Source organism: Schistocerca piceifrons, chromosome 1 (genome assembly GCF_021461385.2).
Source record: "Schistocerca piceifrons isolate TAMUIC-IGC-003096 chromosome 1, iqSchPice1.1, whole genome shotgun sequence".
Taxonomy (NCBI): Eukaryota; Metazoa; Arthropoda; class Insecta; order Orthoptera; family Acrididae; genus Schistocerca; species Schistocerca piceifrons.
Window position 1 is genome coordinate 268,268,060 of NC_060138.1, and position 23,120 is coordinate 268,291,179.

The following is a 23,120-nucleotide window of genomic DNA, read 5'->3' on the forward strand; positions in this document are numbered from 1 at the left end:
GCAATGTTACAATACTTTCTTTCGATTGTTGAGATTAATACTAAAAGTATTTCCAACAGCGTCTCAGTTATGACGGAGTAATCGTTGCATTAACCAAGTATTATGACCAGCCAGATATTAGTTTTTTCACTTGCAGGAAAAGCCCAAACAGGCGTACCGTCAGTGGTACACAGAACTAACGGGCATGACGAGGAAGTGTAAATTTAATTGTAATTACGGCAACTTTTAGTGATTTAATGATCATAGATGCAATAACATTCAACGTCCCGGATAGTAGAATAGGGTAACAGAACCCTGATCCATCACATCTACGGGTATTGCAAATCTTACAGAATACGACTCGGGGAGCCATAACGGCCGATAAGTTTGACAAGGCCCCGATTTGTCGGGTCGAGTCGACCCTTGCTCGCGACCGTCCCAAGCAACCACAAGAACGAGCACGTACACAGCAACACGGACAGCCACGTAGGCAGGTAAACAGGCATGTGAACTTAGCGAAGTCTTGCCCTAGATGTTTTGCTCGCCATAAAAGACAGGACGCAACGTAATACACCTGTGGAAAAAAAAAGAAATGTCCAAGCGGTTCGTTTGCAACGGCACAAAAACGCCAATTTCGCTCGATCCCAGAAAAAACAGTATCGTGTACATGCAATGAAAGTTGTGTTTCCCAAACCTACATCAGGTTCTGGCAAAAATAAGATTAAGGTTGTGGCTCCTTCTCGCCCTAGTGCTGTGCAACGACGTTCTAACAAACTATTTGTCTCCTTACGAACTGCTAGCCGTCTGGTGATCTTTCAGTTACACACAGGTGCCTCAGTGACTTTGCTTAATCACGCCACGTACGAACACTTAGGCTCACCACGCCGTTCTAAATCTAGCAAGCACATCACTGCTTACAACAAGCCGTGCGGTTCTAGGCGCTGCAGTCCGGAACCGCGGGACTGCTACGGTCGCAGGTTCGAATCCTGCCTCGGGCATGGATGTGTGTTATGTCCTTAGGTTAGTTAGGTTTAAGTAGTTAAAAGTTCTAGGGGACTGATGACCTAAGATTTTAAGTCCCATAGTGCTCAGAGCCATTTGAACCATTTTTTGCTTACAACAGACAGGAAATTCCAGTGCTTGGACAGTGTAGCTTGCCTGTAAAATACAAATCTTACACTAGGAATATTATTGTGTTGAAATCCAGAGGCAGTGAGAACATTTTAGGTTTTGATGCCTTTCATTAGCATCTTTGATTAGCATCTACGAGAAGGTATTGTCCACATCAGCTTTTACTCCAAAAGACAGTGTCGCTAGCTTGCTTAAAGAATTTCCTGAGCTATTTTCATGAGGAATGGGAAACGCTAATAACTTTGTAGGGCAGGTTACATTGAAAGACAATGCACAGCTTGAGTTTTTTCGAGTCCGTCCCGTTCCAGTTGTTTTAAGAGAAAAAGTAGCCAGTGAATTGAAAGAACTGCAAGATAATGGTGTGATCGCTCCCATTCAAGCAAGTCAGTGGGCAAGTCCTCTCGTTTTGTTGCCCAAGTCTTCTGGTCGCATTACCATTTGTGTTGACTTCAAATCTGCAATCAACTCACAGACAGTAGTTGACACGTATACGTCACTTCGCCCTGAGGAACTCATGGATAGGCTTGGTGTAGGACATTACTATTATAAGATAGATTTGCGTGATGCCTACTTGGAAATTCCATTTAATGAAGAATCGCAGAGAGTGTTCGTTGTAAATTCACACTTCGGAATGTTTAGGTATTTGCGTTTGTCCTTCGGCACTGTCTCCCTGCCTGCTATTTTTCAACGTTACTTGGAACAGCTGACTGCAAAAGTGCCATTTTGTTCAAACTACCTTGTCGATATTGTCGTCTTAGATCGTACACCAGAGGAACACAATGCCAGTTTACATGCTCTTTTTCGAATGCTGTCAGAAGCAGGACTCAAGCGTCATTTCTAAAAGTGCGACTTTTTTCAAACTGAACTACTGTACTTAGGTCAGGTGATAAACAGTCAGGGTATGCACCCCCTACAGTCTCATGTGGTTGCAATCCGTGACCTGCCAGTTCCTCACAATTTATCTAAATTGCAGTCAGTACTAGGTAAAATGATACACTACTTCGTTTCATACCGAATACCGCTCAATCGCGGCTCCATTGCATGGGTTGCGTCGCAAAAATGTGCCTTTTGCGTTGACTAAAGACTGTCAAGACGCATTTCAGAAACTCAAAAATGCTTTGCTCGCTGACAGATGTTTACTGCATTTTGATCCTGCCAAGCCAGTAGTTCCGCAAGTCGACGATTCTTCCGACGGAATCGGCGCTGTGCTTTCGCACAGAATTGTTGCACTAGATAGAGCTATTATTTTTGCCTCAAGTTGTTAACTCAAACTCAATGTAATTATTCTCAAATAGAAAAAGAACCTCTCGCTATTGGGTATGGTGTGACCAAATTACGTCAGTATTTGTATGGTCGCAAGTTCTATTTAGTCCTTACTACATCGTTCAAAGCTGGTTCCTACACGCATAGCTCAAAAATTGCAACGCTCGACTCTGTTGCTTTCGCAGTATCGGTATGAAACTGTGTACAGACATACGGAAAAGCATGGCAATGCAGACGGGCTATCTCGCCTTCTGATTGGTCTAGACTATGATTTTAATGCCTCTGCCGCATCATGTTGCCTAATCGATGCGCAGGACTCAGAATTACTGGAATCTTTTCCCTTACCACTACAGAAAAATAGCACACGCCGCAAAAGCAGACCCAGATCTCAAGATTTTGTTGCATTACATTCGCAGTCTTGGCCTCGTTCATTAAACAGTATCCAGAACTCAATTGTGCGCCGATAGTTTGCTTGTCGGCATACCCTATCAATTCAACAGGGTGTTTAAATGGTTCAAATGGCTCTGAGCACTATGGGACTCAACATCTGAGGTCCTCAGTCCCCTAGAACTTAGAACTGCTTAAACCTAACTAACCTAAGGGCATCACACACATCCATGTCCGAGGCAGGATTCGAACCTGCGACCGTAGCCACCTAAACAGTGCACCGGCACTATAATTGGCAGGGTATGGATGCCCACATTGAACAGATGACACCACAGTGTCGAGGCTGTGCGGAAAACCAATCCACTCCGCTACCAGCATTCTCAGTTTGGCCTAAAACTCAATCACCATGGCAGCGAGTGCACGTAGATTTTGCAAGACCATTCTGGAACACCCGTTGGCTCATAGTGGTAGACTCTTTTAGCAAGTTCCATTTGAGGTGTCCATGAACTCTACCACATCATGTAGCAGCATCTACATCTACATCTACACTGATACTCCGCAAGCCACCCAACGGTGTGTGGCGGAGGGCACTTTACGTGCCACTGTCATTACCTCCCTTTCCTGTTCCAGTCGCGTATGGTTCGCGGGAAGAACGACTGTCTGAAAGCCTCCGTGCGTGCTCTAATCTCTCTAATTTTACATTCGTGATCTCCTCGGGAGGTATAAGTAGGGGGAAGCAATATATTCGATACCTCATCCAGAAACGCACCCTCTCGAAACCTGGCGAGCAATCTACACCGCAATACAGAGCGCCTCTCTTGCAGAGTCTGCCACTTGAGTTTGCTAAACATCTCCGTAACGCTATCACGGTTACCAAATAACCCTGTGACGAAACGCGCCGCTCTTCTTTGGATCTTCTCTATCTCCTCCGTCAGACCGATCTGGTACGGATCCCACACTGATGAGCAATACTCAAGTATAGGTCGAACGAGTGTTTTGTAAGCCACCTCCTTTGTTGATGGACTACATTTTCTAAGCACTCTCCCAATGAATCTCAACCTGGTACCCGCCTTACCAACAATTAATTTTATATGATCATTCCACTTCAAATCGTTCCGCACGCATACTCCCAGATATTTTACAGAAGTAACTGCTACCAGTGTTTGTTCCGCTATCATATAATCATACAATAAAGGATCCTTCTTTCTATGTATTTGCAATACATTACATTTGTCTATGTTAAGGGTCAGTTGCCACTCCCTGCACCAAGTGCCTATCCGCTGCAGATCTTCCTGCATTTCGCTACAATTTTCTAATGCTGCAACTTCTCTGTATACTACAGCATCATCCGCGAAAAGCCGCATGGAACTTCCGACACTATCTACTAGGTCATTTATATATATTGTGAAAAGCAATGGTCCCATAACACTCCCCTGTGGCACGCCAGAGGTTACTTTAACGTCTGTAGACGTCTCTCCATTGATAACAACATGCTGTGTTCTGTTTGCTAAAAACTCTTCAATCCAGCCACACAGCTGGTCTGATATTCCGTAGGCTCTTACTTTGTTTATCAGGCGACAGTGCGGAACTGTATCGAACGCCTTCCGGAAGTCAAGAAAAATAGCATCTACCTGGGAGCCTGTATCTAATATTTTCTGGGTCTCATGAACAAATAAAGCGAGTTGGGTCTCACACGATCGCTGTTTCCGGAATCCATGTTGATTCCTACATAGTAGATTCTGGGTTTCCAGAAATGACATGATACGCGAGCAAAAAACATGTTCTAAAATTCTACAAGAGATCGACGTCAGAGATATAGGTCTATAGTTTTGCGCATCTACTCGACGACCCTTCTTGAAGACTGGGACTACCTGTGCTCTTTTCCAATCATTTGGAACCCTCCGTTCCTCTAGAGACTTGCGGTACACGGCTGTTAGAAGGGGGGCAAGTTCTTTCGCGTACTCTGTGTAGAATCGAATTGGTATCCCATCAGGTCCAGTGGACTTTCCTCTATTGAGTGATTCCAGTTGCTTTTCTATTCCTTGGACACTTATTTCGATGTCAGCCATTTTTTCGTTTGTGCGAGGATTTAGAGAAGGAACTGCAGTGCGGTCTTCCTCTGTGAAACAGCTTTGGAAAAAGGTGTTTAGTGTTTCAGCTTTACGCGTGTCATCCTCTGTTTCAATGCCATCATCATCCCGTAGTGTCTGGATATGCTGTTTCGAGCCACTTACTGATTTAACGTAAGACCAGAACTTCCTAGGATTTTCTGTCAAGTCGGTACATAGAATTTTACTTTCGAATTCAATGAACGCTTCACGCATAGCCCTCCTTACGCTAACTTTGACATCGTTTAGCTTCTGTTTGTCTGAGAGGTTTTGGCTGCGTTTAAACTTGGAGTTTAGCTCTCTTTGCTTTCGCAGTAGTTTCCTAACTTTGTTGTTGTACCACGGTGGGTTTTTCCCGTCCCTCACAGTTTTACTCGGCACGTACCTGTCTAAAACGCATTTTACGATTGCCTTGAACTTTTTCCATAAACACTCAACATTGTCAGTGTCGAAACAGAAATTTTCGTTTTGATCTGTTAGGTAGTCTGATATCTGCCTTCTATTACTCTTGCTAAACAGATAAACCTTCCTCCCTTTTTTTTATATTCCTATTAACTTCCATATTCAGGGATGCTGCAACGGCCTTATGATCACTGATTCCCTGTTCTGTACATACAGAGTCGAAAAGTTCGGGTCTGTTTGTTATCAGTAGGTCCAAGATGTTATCTCCACGAGTCGGTTCTCTGTTTAATTCCTCGAGGTAATTTTCGGATAGTGCACTCAGTATAATGTCACTCGATGCTCTGTCCCTACCACCCATTGAAGCATTGTCCTACATATTTTGCATAGAAGGTTTGCCAGAAGTACTTTTGTCGGACAATGGATCTCAGTTCACTTCACTTTATTTTGAACAGGTTTGTGAACGAAATGGCATTCGTCATCTAACATGTGCTCCCTTTCATCCGAAGCCCAACGGAGCAGCAGAACGCTTCGTACGCACTTTTAAACAACAGATGACCACGCTTCGCGCCACCCACATACAGGAACAGGCGCTGCAACTCTTTCTCGCCTCCCGTGGCTGCCAAACACAAGACGGACCGCCACCAGGGGAACTTGTGCACGGCCGCCGCCATCGGACCCTGCTACACTTGCTACACCCACCGCAGCATCCAGAGATGCCAATGGTCTGCAAGTATCTCTTTGGGCCAAGCGATCTTGTTGTTTTTAGGGTTTGTGGCAAACGTGGGCGTTGGGAAAGAGGCGTGATCCAGGAACTCTTTGGCTCTTTTGTGTACTTAATCGCAGGTCCCGATGGTTTGCAGCACTGCCACCAGAACCAAATTCGCGCAAGTCATTCTGCTGCTTTTCTTCACCCAAATTCACGGCCTTCCAGGGCCGCGCGGCCTTCGCAAGTGTTCGCAGGTGCAGATGGACGATGCGCCGTCGCCCACGACGTCCCCACTCGCCAGCCCCGTGGGCCTGGACCTGATATCGCCATCAGGCCTGGACGTGTGCCCTGGCTGCAGTTTTCCGGAGAATTTCCCTATTGCCTCAAAAGCCAGATGATGGGGTACGGTCGGGAGTAGGCCGTCCTCCACAGCTACGGCTCCTGGCTCATCTCTACGTCTTGTGTCCTGTCTCCCTCCTCATTGTCGTTCGCAGCCTCACTACATGACAAAAGTGCAGCATTCGGAGGGGAAGAATGTGCTACCGTAAGCTGTCGCCAGCACACAGGGTAGCAAAGAGGTTGCGAGAAGATTGGTGGTAGGCGCAAGCAACATGCCCTTCAGGAGAGAGACCAAATAGAGACTCGCAATCAACGCCCTCTCGACCGCTACTATTTAGATCGCTGCCGCGGACCGGGGGGCTCAGTCAGTCACTGAGTCGAGTGTCTTGCAGCCACAGACAGAGTCTCAGTCTCAGTCAGCACTTATCGACCAGTGTAGACTGCCTAGCGGGACTTGTACTTCACTAGCTGTGGGGCAAACGTGGACTATTACGGAAGGGCTTGTACCACAACACCAGCTCTGTTTATGTTAATAAAGAACCCTGCTAATACATGTGTGCAGTTGTGTTGTAGAAAAAGGATACCAGCCACCAAGCAACATCCTCTCCTAGCTTTCCATGGTACAAGCCTCCAATGACAATGAGACAACACAAAACATCCTATGCAACATCTTCAGCTGGGTGACAATTTTGTGATTGTTTGACAGTACACAGAGACATAATGCAATACACTTCATTTACACACGAGGTTGCATTTACATGTAATGATATCATGAACCCTGCAGTTGTCACACATGGATGATGGAGAACCCAAATGACATTAGGGAAACAAGATTTCAAGTTATGTTCTCAGTGAACATTTGATGTGTAAGATTGATGACCTGGTGGTAGGGCCTGTGTTCCCGCCAAATCGCCTGACAGCTGCATCATATACACATTTCCTGACAGAAGATGTACCTGCACTTTTGGAAGATGTGACATAAAGCAATGACAGTAAATGTACCTGCAACATGATGGATCGCCAATTCACAGTACTGGACAAGTATCCCAGTATCTGAATAACATAATTTGTCAACAGTGTATTGGCCACAGCAGACACCTTAACTGGCTTGCCAGATCAACTGATTTAAACACATTAGGCTTCATAGGGTTGGTTACAGGGGGATCTGCATGATATGAAGGTGGATACACATGAAGAACTTTTTTATTGCATTACTGATGCTATTGCCCACATTAAAGCCCGCCAAGATGATGTTCAATGTGCAACACAACACACATCTTACGTGTTGACAAGTGCATTAAGATGTGTGGAGCACTTTTTAACACCTCTTGCTGGATGGACCAGTCATTTACTCCATAGTTGTTCTGCACACCACAGCACCTACACAGAATTTTGGTAAGTAATATTCACCCTTGTGTTAAATTTCATTCTACATATTATTATTATTATTATTATTATTATTATTATTATGTGACTTAACAGTGCTTGATGTTATATTCTTTGTTCAGGAACATGTGTATCAGGGTACTTTTTGGGTTTGTAAGATGACTATGTAACCATAAATCTGTTCAAAGTCCGAAGTATAATGCAAATACCGTTAGAACACTTGGAAAAAGAGAGGTTGCATACACTACTCTCCCTGTCCCAGTGGTATCATATATTTCTTTTTCTACTGCTACAGGAGAATCGAGTTACAGCTGTAGCATTACATATGAGTTTTCATATTCGAAATCTTTAATATGGAATGATTTAAATCTGTTGTGCACACCGTCTGCTTAGTCATAATCATGGAGCATATGTCACATATTTGATGGTATTGCTGTTTACAGTTACATTATTATTATACCCCCTGATAATATCCAAATCCTTAAGCTGCTAATCCATGAAGCAGTTGCAATAGTTGACTAATTCTGCTTTAAATGTATTTCTTATGTTTCTGTCACCTCCGTACCAGTTTCTCCTAATATGTCACAGTATTGCTCCCTCTCTATGGGAAATGGTACCATTCTAGTCTCCTAGCAATCATATTAAACGCAGATCTAAGTGTTGCTGATGTTGTGGAGGAAATAAAAAAGAATGAATTTAAACTACAAAACTTTATTTTTTATCTACACTGCATAAAAATATATAAAACAATAGTAGCAAATGATGATACTTCCGGCAATGGAGAGACCGACAAATGGGTGGACAGCTCTCAGCAACCTACAATATTACAGATAACAACTGAATAAACACATCACTTTGGAGGAAAAAAATATCATTGATATTAATAAAACCACATAACAGGAGACGACAAGAAATAAAAAGTGTGGGTGGAACACAACTGGAGTGCAGGAAAAAACGATATTGTGAGACTGTCAGCGCACTAGCAGTGAGTCGGTCGGTTAGTGTGGAGCAGCCAGGAAATCTCCACACGACGCAGTGGGCTGGGGCCGTTTGCAGCCTTTACGTCATGTCGGAGTGTGTGGGAGCTGTTCCTATTGCTACGGGGTTCGCGGCTCACCGACCCAGGATGTCAAAGTTGATTGGTGATTTAATTACCGAAGCCAGACTGTTCACATTGTGCCATTGGTTTTTATCGTTGGGCCGGCCGGTGTGGCCGAGCGGTTCTAGACGCTACAGTCTGGAACCGAACGACTGCTACGGTCGCAGGTTCGAATCCTGTCTCGGGCATGGATGTGTATGATGTCCTTAGGTTAGTTAGGTTTAATTAGTTCTAAGCTCTAGGCGACTGATGACCTCAGAAGTTAAGTCGCATAGTGCTCAGAGCCATTTGAACCATTTTTTTTTTATGGTTGGCTGTTGGGGGTATTCCCGTGAGCAACAGCAAGTGATCGAGTTGGCGAAAGTTTGGCCTCCATCCAGAGGAGTTTAACTGTATTTTGGTTATTTGAAGTCCAAGTGCACCAGCGGAATTTTCAGCCTTGTGGCCGTTAGCGTTCCAGTTACCTGCCCTGGCCGCTGACGTAAACTTTAGGCAGTGTTCTTTCCTCACTGTGTTGTCACTGTCAAACACATATGTGTAGTTTTGACAGCTTATGCACACTTGTTTGTGGGCTGCTACGCCTTTTACGTTTTGGCTTTAGAGTTCATTGTGCGCTGGTCGGGTGGAAAGCAAGTCGTCCTGTCGGTGGGTCCATTGACTGTCGGTTGAGTTGCCAGCAGATTGGATATATTTGGCCGACAGCCTGTCTCCCCTAAATGAATGTTAATATTTCAAGTGCAGACCGACCCCCGAAAGTTCTGAGCGCCGCTGGCTATACCGCCTGTTCTTATTGGTGTTTGATTGAGTATTTTAATGGCTTATAGCCGATGGTTTGAATTTGTATGCTTTTAATTGGGTTTTTAATAATGTGCCTTCAGCCACTGTAAAATTGAAAGTTCCTTACTTGTCAAGTATTGCATTGTTTGGGCCTTCAGCCTGCGCAAAATATTTTTTTAAAGATAAAGCTTTGGGCCTTCTGCCTACTAAAAGTTATTTTAGTTGTTTTAAGTAATCGGCCTTCAGCCGTTTTTAAATTAAAGTTCTTGTCTTTCGAGTATCAGACTGTGCGGGGCCTCCAGCCTAATTGAAGATAAGACCTTCTGCCTTGTGTTTTTTTTAATTAATTTTACCTGCAGTCTTAAATCACGGGCCTTCAGCTGTCTTTAAATTAAACTTGTTTGCTTTTCAAGTGTTATATTTGCTGGGCCTTCAGCCAAGTTATATAACTTACTTACGTGAGGCCTTCTGCCTTCTAAATATTCTGAGCCTGAATGTTAAGTTAATGGCTTTAAATTTAAGTGGTTGTGCCCTTAAGGCATAAGATAGTGTGGCCTATTCAGCTGATAGCTAAGTTCAAAAATATTTGCCGTATTGTTTGGACAACTAAATAAAGTTATGTTTGAGTGTAACTGACAGCCCCCTTTTGGCCCCTTTCCACAATTCCAACTACCTGTTCTGCCCTGCGGAGTTAAGCAGGATGTCTCACATACAAACTAACTATGAGCAGTTATAATGAGAATATTTCAAGAAATTAAAAACTGTGAGAGTCATCCAGGAGATGATGCCTCTGGCGAGTGTGAGACACAGTGCACCCAATCATCGACAAGGAGTGATAATGGTTAGTACTATGATGTCAGTACGAACTCTTCTATTCGTGGTCTAAGAACACTATTGTAGCGTAGATCGATTTTGATGTTCTTAATCTTTACTGCCATCAGGAGTGCGAATCATTTTATAAAACTGCAATTTCATCAACATATATCTCACAGCGTACTCCTGAATCATGTCATGGTTATGAAATATCGTATTTTACATACCTTAATGAAGATAAAAGTGACAATTCATACATGTCTCTCAAAAAAATAAGTGCAATAAACTTATCTAACTTTTTTCTTTCCCCAGATGCGGCCGTATACCGGTTATAGAAACCAATTCGAAAGAAAGAAATCATTAAAACTGTCAATATTGCATACGATTAAATGGGTATACAAATTCTCTATTAGTTAAAAAATATGTATAGAATGAAATGTAAAATATTGTATATGATTAAATGGGTTATAAAGTTCTATTAGTCTTTTAGTTTCAAAAAAAGTCGTTATTTCTTAAATATAGAAAGAAGTATCTGTGTATATAAGTCATAAGACTGTTGGTAAACCATTACTTCCTTTTTTTGCTATATCATTGTTATTTTACAAAAACGACCTAATCCCTACACTTTCTTTTTTATAAACTCTTACATATGGCACAGAATATGATGACACAGAAGTAGGATCGTACTTCTATACCCAAGTCTAGATCATTCATTTCTTCATGTACTAGCACTGATGTTCATCATGAATCATAGAAATGAGCGATGGTTTCTTCTGATGGGTGATGAGTATTATAACCCATCTCCATGTTCTCTAATGTCATTGATGGATACATGGTTGCTGTGCTGCAGCTGTTTTTAAAAGTGTGTGCCTGTAGATGAGTCCCCTGTCTCCTGATAAATAGTTGAGTTCACCTATTTATTCATGGGAACTCTCCTACTGTATGAGCCCCTAGAATCATGGAGGGGTGAGAGTGTTTCTGTTGAATAAAGCAGAAATCTACATTGACATACTGCACAGACGATTCCGCTCATTTAGAGATATTGTCACTTTGACATCACTGCATCGATGCTTTTCTGATACCACCACTCATGATTCGAATCACGTCCATGCTGTCGCGTTTTCCAGCACTCTTCTTTAAGCTGTAACAGATACGAATAGCATTACATGCACACCAGACAAGTTGATGAATTTGCCACAGCTATAAAGAAAAAATAATTATTAGTTAAAACTATACTTGTTGTGGCTACATTCATCTTCACTGGCAGTGAAACATCATCAGGATCACCCTTTGAGGGTTCCCATACAAGTAGGTGAACCCATAAACTGATAGCTGTTAATATTTTTTAGCAGCAGTGTATGCAACTATTAAAAGAATAATTAGCATGATGTCTCAATCAGTGGTACTAAAGGCACAGCGATAATTATATTATCATAATAATAAATCATTGTAAACTCATGTGTGGCATTAACCCATATATACTTGAACTAATTATCCCTAAATATGACACGGTGATTCAGCTGGAGGACTACAGTTTCACAGAAGAGGGTTACATTATTACTTATCACATGTTTGTGTTTAGACATTTGTAGAAAACTAGGAGAAAGATCCCAAAGATCCTATAGTTTGAATACAGAACTCATATTTTTGCTGTATGATATCTCACACAGATTTAACTAGATTCTGTGATTGTTTAGGGGCAATGTGCTTCATTATATGAACGAACTTTGATTTAAGCATTGTAATGTAAATGCGCAATGCCAAACTGATGGCCCTCCTACTGTTAAACTGCTATGTGAGTGATGTAAAAAAAGATTGTTTTTTAAAACAATAATATATGTAATCGCCACTGTGACTATGCCTTTTTTTATTCATATTTTGAATGCTGACTACAGTCTCTAGGACAAGATGAAACCTGCCAGTCAGCAGAGTTAAGCTGGCCTGTGGCACCCACTGAGTGCTGAGATGTGGTTACCTCTACCAACTCAGGTGGCTCTTGCCAGCTGCAGCCTCACATGTCGATGGCTGCACACACATGATGGTGTATAGCAGAAGTGGTGATGGTGAGATGAGGTGAGGGATAACTCATGCAGATCAGCATTGCCTCCTGATACGTATATGTACATTTCAACCATAAGATAAAGATGAGGATTGGGATAGAGCAATAAGAAAAAAAATTGTATTTGTTTTTATTTACATATACATGCATTCTCTAAACTCACTGTGGTGAGCAATATTTCTGAACAGTTGTTTTCTATATGCTTTAAATTCAGACTCTAAGGCATTCAGTCCAATGTGTGCCACAAGATACATAGGAATGTCATCCATGAGTTTAATTGGCTTGATACTTCAGAGTCCCCAGTTATACACTTGCCCACTGGGGGAATGCATGTATTTATACAGTGCTCTAATTGTTTCATATTTACACTATTTCTGAGCAAATATGCTATAAAATCTAAGTTTGCACCTCCTATATATGGACAACGATGCCTCATTCCATCTGTGCCAATCAGTAACCCACAGCATGAGCATTCTAATTAATAACACTTGAATGTTTTGTGTAAATGCACATGTCCCCTGAAGTTAATTCAAGCACAGTGTCTCCATGCATACCCACTACTGAATCCCTCCTCCCAAACAATTGAATCTCAGTTGATGTATGAGATGGATCATAATCTGTCATCATCTTCATATCAAAGTACCCCCTAACTCTGTGCAGAAAATCCCACTCATACCATGAGTACTGCACTTTAGTGCCAATAGATTGATATTTTTCTACTTCCATAACTACTTCAAAGTTACTGTTGGGTGCTAGGCCTGTATCCACATGTTAAGATCCACTAGAAGTGAAATTATATGCTGTGGCGGATGACAGTTCTCTTATTGGATTTAACTGAGGTTCAGCAAGCGGAGGAAGCTCCAGTGGTTTTACAGAATAGTCGCATGACAGCAGGTCTGGTAAATATGGGACAGCATCTGTGGGTTGCTGCTGCATTTCACCTGGGATTTGTTACATTGCTAAAAAAATAATATGTTAATAACAACAATAATATTAATAATTGATGCATAAAATACATACTTTTCAGTCTTCTCCTGGTTTTTACCTGATCCCTGCTGATGACGTTCCCTTTGAATTACATCTATCGGGCGAGAGTAAAGTGATGAAGGGTAGGGGAGTGGGAAAGGAGGCGATGACCTTGAATCTGACATGCACAACTGCATCAGATGTAATATGACACCGGCAGAAAATTGCTGACAGATGCTAAGTCAGCATTTTGGCTCAGAAATCGCCCTGGTGCCATACTGGCGAAATCTTAATAAACTTAATGCCCAGCACCAAGTGTTGTTTAAATCTAAGCTTCTCAAGTGGTGTACTTTTATTTGGATTTGCTCCATAATTACACTGGCTCAACAACTTTGCACCGTGATACTGGACTCATTGTTTCCAATCATGATTATAATTTAGAAAATGCTCAGCTTCAACTGATCTGCTTGGTTGGCATCCAGAGTGTCTCACTGCCGTCAACATAGATAAAAAGTCTTTTGTGGTGGTGGTGGTAAGTTCCTATGGTACCAAACAGCTGAGGTCATCAGTAGCTAGGCTTACACACTACTTAATCTAACTTAAACTAAGTTACACTAAGGACAACACACACACCCATGGCCGGGGAAGGACTCTAACTTCCATTGGGGGAAGCTGTGCGAACCGTTGCAAGGCACCCCAGACCACGCAGCTTAAAAAGTCTTCTTTGTACTATTAAACACAATCTAAGTCTCCAGAACCGGTTTTGTATGGCATGTTTTACAGGGGGCAACTATTAAAAGAGAACAGACAAGGTGCAAGGTATGTCAGTGACATACCTGCTAAAACAGCAGAGCAAATCAGCAATCTCCGAGTACTGCCTTGTATACAAGGTGGTCCATTGATAGTGACCCGGCCAAATACCTCACGAAATAAGCATCAAACGAAAAAACTACAAAGAACGAAACTCGTCTAGCTTGAAGGGGGAAACCAGATGGCGCTATGGTTGGCCCGCTAGATGGCGCCGCCATACATCAAACGGATATCAACTGCGTTTCTTTTAAATAGGAACCCCATTTTTTAATTATATATTCGTGGAGTAAATAAAGAAATATGAATGTTTTGGCTGGACCACTTCTTTCGCTTTGTGGTAGATGGCACTGTAGTAGTCACAAACGTATAAGTACGTGGTATCACGTAACATTCCGCCAGGGCGGACGGTATTTGTTTCGTGACACATTAACCGTGTTAAAGTGGCCCGTTTATCAAGGTCGATATCGTGTTGACGTATGGCTATTATGAGCCGGCCGGTGTGACCGAGCGGTTCTAGGTGCTTCAGTCTGGAAACGCGCGACCGCTACGGTCGTAGGTTCGAATCCTGCCTCGGACATGGATGTGTGTGGTGTCGTTAGGTTAGTTAGGTTTAAGTAGTTCTAAGTTCTAGGGAACTGATGACCTCAGATGTTAAGTCCCATAGTGCTCAGAGCCATTTGAACCATTATGGCTATTGAGATCAAAATGCCCAAAGGGCGTGTGCTATGTATACTGCTCGGTATCCTAGACGATACCATCTAATGCCCGGACCGTTCGCCGGATAGTTACTTTATTTAAGGAAACAGGAAGTGTTCAGCTACATGTGAAACGTCAACAAATGATGATGCCCATGTAGGTGTTTTACCTGCTGCCGCGGCTAATCCGCACATCGGTTGCAGACAATCGGGAATCTAAAAAACGACGGTGTTTAGAATGTTACATCAACATCGATTGCACCCGTACCATATTTCTATGCACGAGAAATTGCATGGCGACGACTTTGAACGTCTTGAACAGTTCTGCCACTGGGTACAAGAGAAATTACGATACGATGAAAGATTTTTTGCACGCGTTCTATTTAGCGACGAAGCGTCATTCATCAACAGCGGTATCGTAAACCTGCATAATATGCACTATTGGGCAACGGAAAATCCACGATGGCTGCGACAAGTGGAACATCATCGATGTTGGCGGGTTAATGTATGGTGCCACATTATGGGAGGAAGGACAATTGGCCCCCATTTTATCGATGGCAATCTAAATGGTGCAATGTATGCTGATTTCCTACGTAATGTTCTATCGATGTTACTACAAGATGTTTCACTGCATGACAGAATGGCGATGTACTTCCAACATGATGGATGTCCGGCACATAGCTCGCTTGCGGTTGAAGCGGTATTGAATAGCATATTTCATGACAGGTGGATTGGTCGTCGAAGCACCATACCAAGGCCCGCACGTTAACCGGATCTGACGTCCCCGGATTTCTTTCTGTGGAGAAAGTTGAAGCATATTTGCTATCGTGATCCACCGACAACGCCTGATAACATGCATCAGCGCATTGTCAATGCATGTGCGAACATTACGAAAGGCGAACTGCTCGCAGTTGAGGGGAATGTCGTTACACGTATTGCCAAATGCACTGACGTTGACGGACATCATTTTGAGCATTTATTGCACTAATGTGGTATTTACAGGTAATCACGCTGTAACAGCATGCGTTCTCAGAAATGATAAGTTCACAAAGGTACATCTATCACATTGGAACACCGAGCGAGGTGGCGCAGTGGTTAGCACACTGGACTTGCATTCGGGAGGATGACGGTTCAGTCCCGCGTCCGGCCATCCTGATTTAGGTTTTCCGTGATTTCCCTAAATCGCTCCAGGCAAATGCCGGGACGGTTCCTGTGAAAGGACATGGCCGACTTCCTTCCCCGTCCTTCCCTAGTCCGATGAGACCGATGACCTCGCTGTCTGGTCTTCTTCTCTAAAAACAATCCAAGTCACATTGGAACAACCGAAATGTTCAAACGTACCAACGTTGTGTATTTTACTTTAAAAAACCTACCTGTTACCAACTGTTCGTCTAAAATTGTGAGCCAAATGTATGTGACTATTACAGCGCCATCTATGACAAAGCGAAAAAAGTGGTCCAACGAAAACATTCATATTTCTTTACGTACTACACGAATATGTAATTAAAAATGGGGGTTCCTATTTTAAAAAACGCAGTTGATATCCGTTTGACCTATGGCAGCGCCATCTAGGGGCCAACCATAGCGCCATCTGGTTTCCCCCTTCAAGCTAGACAAGTTTCGTTCTTTGTAGGTTTTTCGTTTGACGCTTATTTCGTGAGATATTTGGCCCGGTCACGATCAATGGACCACCCTGTATAATCACTAAACGAAGTATTGTGGGACTAGTGTCACGGTGAAAACGCCAAAATTCTGTGACTGCGTAACTATCGAAATAAAGATGTTGGAATACCTAGTAAACTGTGATGGAGGTTTCATTCAAACAAGGCCTCGGGTTTGCGCTTAATTTATTAAGACCTACTAGAGCTGGTAAATATTGAGAGAACTTGCGTTTCACGGAATGTCGGTGCGACCTCTGAAAAAGAAAAGAGTATCAGAAGGTATAGTGGGCATCGGGTGCCGATCTCGATTGTAAACAGGGACGTGATACCACCATATAGTCAGGTTACAGTTTAGTCAATGAGTATGTATGACAATTTCTTAAGGAGACAAAACGGGCAGTCGTAGAGATATCATACAGATACATGGAAGAAAGAACTCGGTTGGCGACCAAAATGTATACCATTTATCAGTCATACTGAGAACTAATACACACTTTGTAATGGATAGCTAAGTGCAGACGGAAGTGGCTAGTTTCTAAATCAAATTAATGCGCTAATCGATGAGGTGGTTCAAATAATTTTTCGAAAGCAACAAATGCTTAAGTATGCACTACTAACCTGAGGATAATCAGATGATGGCGAACGTTGGTCACTAATTCTTGGTACAACTGGAAATTAGAGCCATGTTTGTAGACTGTTTCAGCCATCTGAAGTGCTCTATCTCTCCTGTAAAAGTCCTGGGTCTCCATATTCTGTTTATGACCATGGTTATATAGATCGTCTGAATTTTTTTCACGCCCCTTTGCCATAGTCGAAACATTGTAGTTCAGAACTTCAAGCTCGGCGGTGACCATGAGCATGAGTCTAATGAAGAGGACATCTATACAGAGGGTGACGAGACCAGTGAGCGTGGTGGTGTAGGCCTCTAAGAGGTAGAGTATCTCGTAGGTGGGCGACGCCTGGACGTCCAGGGGCAGCCAGACAGGCAGCGGCAGTTTGCGCGGGACTTCCCCGGACTCGCCTGAGGCTGCGAGCAGTGCGCGGGACACGAGAGGGGCCCCCAGCCAGCCGACGGAGGCCACCATCGTCGACACCTGCACAACAGAGCGTTCACCACATCTCTTTGTTCTTCTTCGAAAATGTCAGTTACTACACTACAAAAAGTTAAAATACAGAGAAAAAAATTTAGTACCGCTGTTAGTGTGGTTTACATGTGCACAACGAAAGAGTCATGCAGCCAGTTTTACTTTATTGCATCTAAAAAGTAATTTTTCGAGTCGCAATCAGAAACTGCAGGCTGCAAAATAGCTTAACCAGACAACAAACTGTTCTGTGTTTCTCAGCGACTTGAGAGAGGTAATGTTGTATCAGTGAAATTGCCTGAGCAGTGTGCCACCACGAGATTAAATATATCAAAGGAAATGGAAAGTGTTATCCCATGGAGCACTAGCCGCATACTTATCAGACTTCAGTGAAGATGTTCTATACGTAAGTGATATTAAATAATTAAACTTGCATTCCATTCGCGACTGATATTCGCCATCAAAATCAGCAAGAGATATGATAAACATGATACAAATAGTATTTTGTTTTATTGTGCCATAAAGCAGGCAGCCTCCGAATGTCTGGTCATGAACAGTATGACAACAGTAGTATAACAGGACCAGTTCTGGCACGATCTGCATTGTTTCCAGATTTCTAATGATAGCATTAATGATGTCAGCGATAATGTCATGGACTGTTGCTGTATATCACCCTCTCCCATTTGACATAGCCCAATTTCACTACTTATAAAACGTGAGGAAATCCAAAAATTAAAAACTTCACATGAAATTCAGAAATAAACCAGTTGTGCAATTAGTTTTCTCTCAGATCTAAGATGTCACTGTGGACGTAGTGCTGTTGTCCTAAGTATAAATTGTCAGGTAATTCAACAATCCAACAGGGGGCATTGTGAAATTGTTGGAAGTAGGTCACTTGAGCTAAGTGTAATTGTAAATGTAGAATCCAATAGGGCCACTCAGTTTTCCCCTGATATCATTCATGTGTTTGCCTCCAGGTCCAAGACCATTGGTACATTATCATCATCAACCTCCTCTTCAAAATATGGGCACTTGCTGCTGCCGCTGCCAATGTTGCTGTCTGCCCTCTTCATTATAACAATGATGCTGAGACTGGTACAAAAGTCACAGGCGAATCTGGAAGCAGACGGAAGTTACATTGAATTTACTGGGTCCTTTTACATAGACAAGGCCAGTGACCCAATGGTGCAGGTAGATTTCAGCTAGTATTGTTTGAGCTTCCACTAGGAGTGGATGCATATGGCGGTGGTTCTAGGGATAGAGTGCTAGGGGCGCAGTGTGAAATAAGAGGCTATGAGTGACAGTTTTATAATCTTTATAAGCCAATTAAAATGTACTTTCAAAATTATACAGTGCATATACAAAACAATTCTTCCTCTTCAGCCTAAGGTGCTGCAGTGACTGACATCCATATTTTTCTAGATTCTTATAAATACTAAGTCTCCATAAAGATTTCTCATTACGTTCCACGTTAATAATCGAGCGTGCGTGAAACAGTTGTAGAAAATGTAGTGGTAACTCGTTCCTCGTTCGTGAAGGCTCCTTTAAGTACGAAACGTTCATGTTCAGCCAGAAAACCTTGGATATCGATTATAGTTCTACCAGTTTAAGATGCCATCGTGGAATTTAAGTATAATAAACAGTCGAGATCGCAAAAATATTGGTCTATTAACCGGTTTCGCCTTATGTACAAGCCGTCTTCAGAATTTTCGGACCCCTGTGGCTAGTGCTGGGGGCTCCTCCGATTCCTCGTGATACCACGATCGTAAACTGAGGAGCCGCCACCACCAGTCACAGGGGACTGAAAATTCTGAAGATGGCTTGTACATTAGAGATGGGCAAAACTGTTCTTTTCAGAGATTGGATCAGAACTGTTCACTCCCTGAAATGAACTACGTCTTTTTCATGACTCACCACTCATTCACAATAGAAAATAAATGGAAGGCACATTGCCCTTTAAACTTGGTTTATTCCAGTACTATACCTGTATTTTGATCTTATTTGATCCTATTTTGAAGTAACACAGATAATGAGTAAGAATTTTGTATTGTTTATTGAAATTTCCACGATATGACAAAGTTTTTGACTATCGATTTATTTTGCACTATCGTGGTTTTTTGGGTGATTGGAAAATGTTGTAACTTGAGATTTACATTAAAATTGTATTTGGCTATAATGTATTAAAATTTCATTAACCTCGTACAAATACATCCCAAGCCATATATTTTTGAAGTGAACGTTTCCTTCTGAAGACGCCCAAAATCGCAAAATCCGTACTACAATTAGAAAAAAAATATAAATTTGACTGTAAGACCAAAGTGCTGCATATAGCCTTACGCAGAATAAAACAAGGAAAATATTGGTGTATCACATTTTGCGATACGTTTATCGGTTCGCTCGTAATTAAAGTGTAAATTCGAGTGACCATAATAAAAAATTCTATAGTAAGAGGAGCCGTCAGGAACCTCATCTGATCAGTTTAAACAAATAAAAATAAAATAAAAACAAATGATGTACACATAACATAATAATGTAATATACATAGCGGTATTACTACGAAGAACAATATCTAGTAGAGACGAACTCCAATGCAGAGGCGCTGAGTGAAGCAGGTTGAGCCACGAGCTGTATTACTGCGCGAGCTAAGACCGCAGAGACCAGAGTGACACCTGAGTTGCTTTGCTCAACGCTCTGGCTAGAGTCGAGAATGGTGGGATGAGCGTTGAGCGGGCGAGTTCCGAGGGTGGGGGGAGCGGTGAACGGCCACCACTCACCCGCTCCGTCCGTTCTCTTGCGAGCAGGTTGTTGCAAGTAGTTCTTATGTTCTCCGCTAGGAGGCTATCTGTCCTGTTGCTCGCATCAACTGCATAGAGGGCAGGACGTGCGACTGAAACGATCGCCGACAGGGTGCTATGCTAAGTTAAGGTGCTCCAGACACTGCACGCGGCAGAGGAAGCACAGAGACGGCACGGCATGTGTGAAACACAAAATCCAATGGAGCACTGCACAATGCAGGCAGCCAAGGTAGAAGCAGGGCAGAGGCCGGCGCCGGCTGTGTTGTGTGGCGTGCAGTGTGCTCTGACCAGCAGAGGCCCCGCTGATATGCTCCATCTCTCTCTCTCTCTCTCTCTCTCTCTCTCTCTCCTGTGGGAAACGTTTGGAGCTACAGTTCTTTTTTTCTGAATCACTGATTGTTCACTCCTTTGAAAGATTCAACTCTATGAATCAGTTCAGGAGCGGATCCCCCATCTCTATTGTACATAAGGCGAAGCAGGTTAATAAAAAATTTTATTGCGGTAGCGACTGTTCATTTTAACTTAAATATAGCATCAGGTCGCTTCTCCCCATAGAAATGTTGTCAAAATTTATCACCATCGTGAAATGGTTTAGTTGTTATGCTGCGCTTATTAATGTAATACGTGTTAAGTGGGTTGTAGCTGATCGGATCATGGAGAATCAATGCGAATGTTGCTGTGTTTCCTGGGAAGTTTTCATAGGCTTCAAATCAGTTATAACGTCAAAGGGACTGCTCCTCACGGATTCGTTCTGCTTGGAGCAATCTTTAACGACAATTAGAGCTAATTTAAATTCCTTTGGATTGAGCAGGCATCCCTTGTTCTCTTCACTATCGTAGTATGCCAGACAAAACGTAACACACATATCTAAAAGCAGAATGTATACATTATTAGACTAATCTTGCTGTAAGTCGTCATATGGGTAAATTAAGAAGTTCGGTACACTTTTCCTTCTGCTAATTTATGATCATCAAATTCACTCGAATCATCTTTGACATTCACTTTCCTATTGGTTTCAAATGCAAGGTTGATAAATCGAGACATTTCTAATTGAACTGATGTTTCAATAATCCATAATTCTCTCATGATCTCAGTTTTAAAGGCGGCTGAATGCTGGATCCAAGTATCCTTAAAAGTTTCAAGCTTTTTCTTTTGTAGCAAAGACACAAGGAATTTTCCAAATTAATTTCTCAAGCACTGTCCTGTTCTCTTCTTCATTAGTATCTTGCATGAATGCATTACCATCTGCTTCACTCTGAACTAATATAAATTCCTGTTTAACATTAACTTGAATTCTTCTCATATCCTCAAAGTGACCCATAACAATCTTGAGAGGTACTCAAGTAACAAATCGCTTCTACTTGTCTACTGATGACGTTTTCTCCATCAATACTCCTGAATTTTCTGAGCCGTTTAAGTCCGATGTTGACTCTGAAATGTATATTTTTAAACTTGAGGTGATACCCACTTCTTAGCGTGGTCAATTTCAGCACCATTCAGTTTGTTTCTTATTTCCTGAAACAGGAAAATTATGGCATTATGTGTAAGATGGCATGCTGCTGTGTGATTCACATCCTTTTTCATAAATTCCTGAAGTTCTATAGGTATCTTATCATGAATACCTCTACTAATATGCTTGCTATCACTCATGTTATGTTACTGTACTATTTGAGGTTTGCACACTTGGTTATATTACTGAGCACCAGCATCCACCCAGGTGTTATGCACTGAGAGAAAACCAAGTCATTTGACAAGAGCCTTTTCCCGTCATCGCCTCATGACACATTCTATGAGGAAGACATCTGTTTCACTGTTCTCTGTCATTCTTTTCTGTAAAAACTACCATCGATTTCACTATTGCTCCTATCCTTTAATATTTAAGTTACGAGTTTTACTATCTGAACTTTGGAAACTGTAAATGTCTCCATTGATAGTTTGAGAGATACGAATTCTCAAATGCTGTTTTGCACTGTGAAATACTTACCAAATCACTTACATTGAATTTCTGTTTACATCGAGCTACCATTTTAAAACGATTGTACATAGTTTAGAAATTTATTATCGCGTGCATCAACTGGCAAATTTTCACTATCCTCTGGACAGACCAGCTACGCATGTCAATGACTTGTAGGAGGATAGCAGCACATTCATAAGAATCGTGGAAGTTAAAACACATCCATATTCACACTTTCGTTGCGTGTTCAACCTCTGCAATACATGCTTTTATCTCTGAGAATGTCAAGTGGAGGTATATTCCACATCATTCCATTATCACCTTGAAATTACTGCTATAGAACTCGCCACTGTGATCTTTTTGAAGACAGCTGCGAGATTTCCATTACGACATGTTACTGTATACTAAGCAGATTTTGGAACACTATACTGTTTTTATGATGTGTGGCGTTGTAATGACACTGATGTTCGCACAGACTAATTACACATGTGTTAGAGATGGACAACTAATAACTGTGAAACATGAAGCCTTCTCAGTGGAATGCAGCACCTCTGGTCTCTGTTTAGACAAATCATTGTCACCATAGTCATCGTTTCGGTAAGATCTCTTATTTTGTTTTGCCAGAAAAAATTATACTGTATGTATAATTATACAGAAATGAATTATGGTGAATTTTCACAAGAAACTTGAAGAAATGCTACTGAAACC

At 42.1% G+C, this 23,120-nt stretch overlaps 1 protein-coding gene across 1 annotated transcript in view; it reads right to left on the reverse strand.

The window, feature by feature from the left end:
* Nucleotides 1-17,666, reverse strand: part of LOC124710446 (odorant receptor 43a-like) — a 59,611-nt gene extending 41,945 nt beyond the window's left edge. The window contains exon 1 of the mRNA XM_047240929.1: nucleotides 17,200-17,666. Within this exon, the coding sequence (XP_047096885.1) occupies nucleotides 17,200-17,666 (467 nt within the window). The remainder of the gene's footprint in view (nucleotides 1-17,199) is intronic.
* Between the last annotated feature and the right edge of the window lie 5,454 nt (nucleotides 17,667-23,120).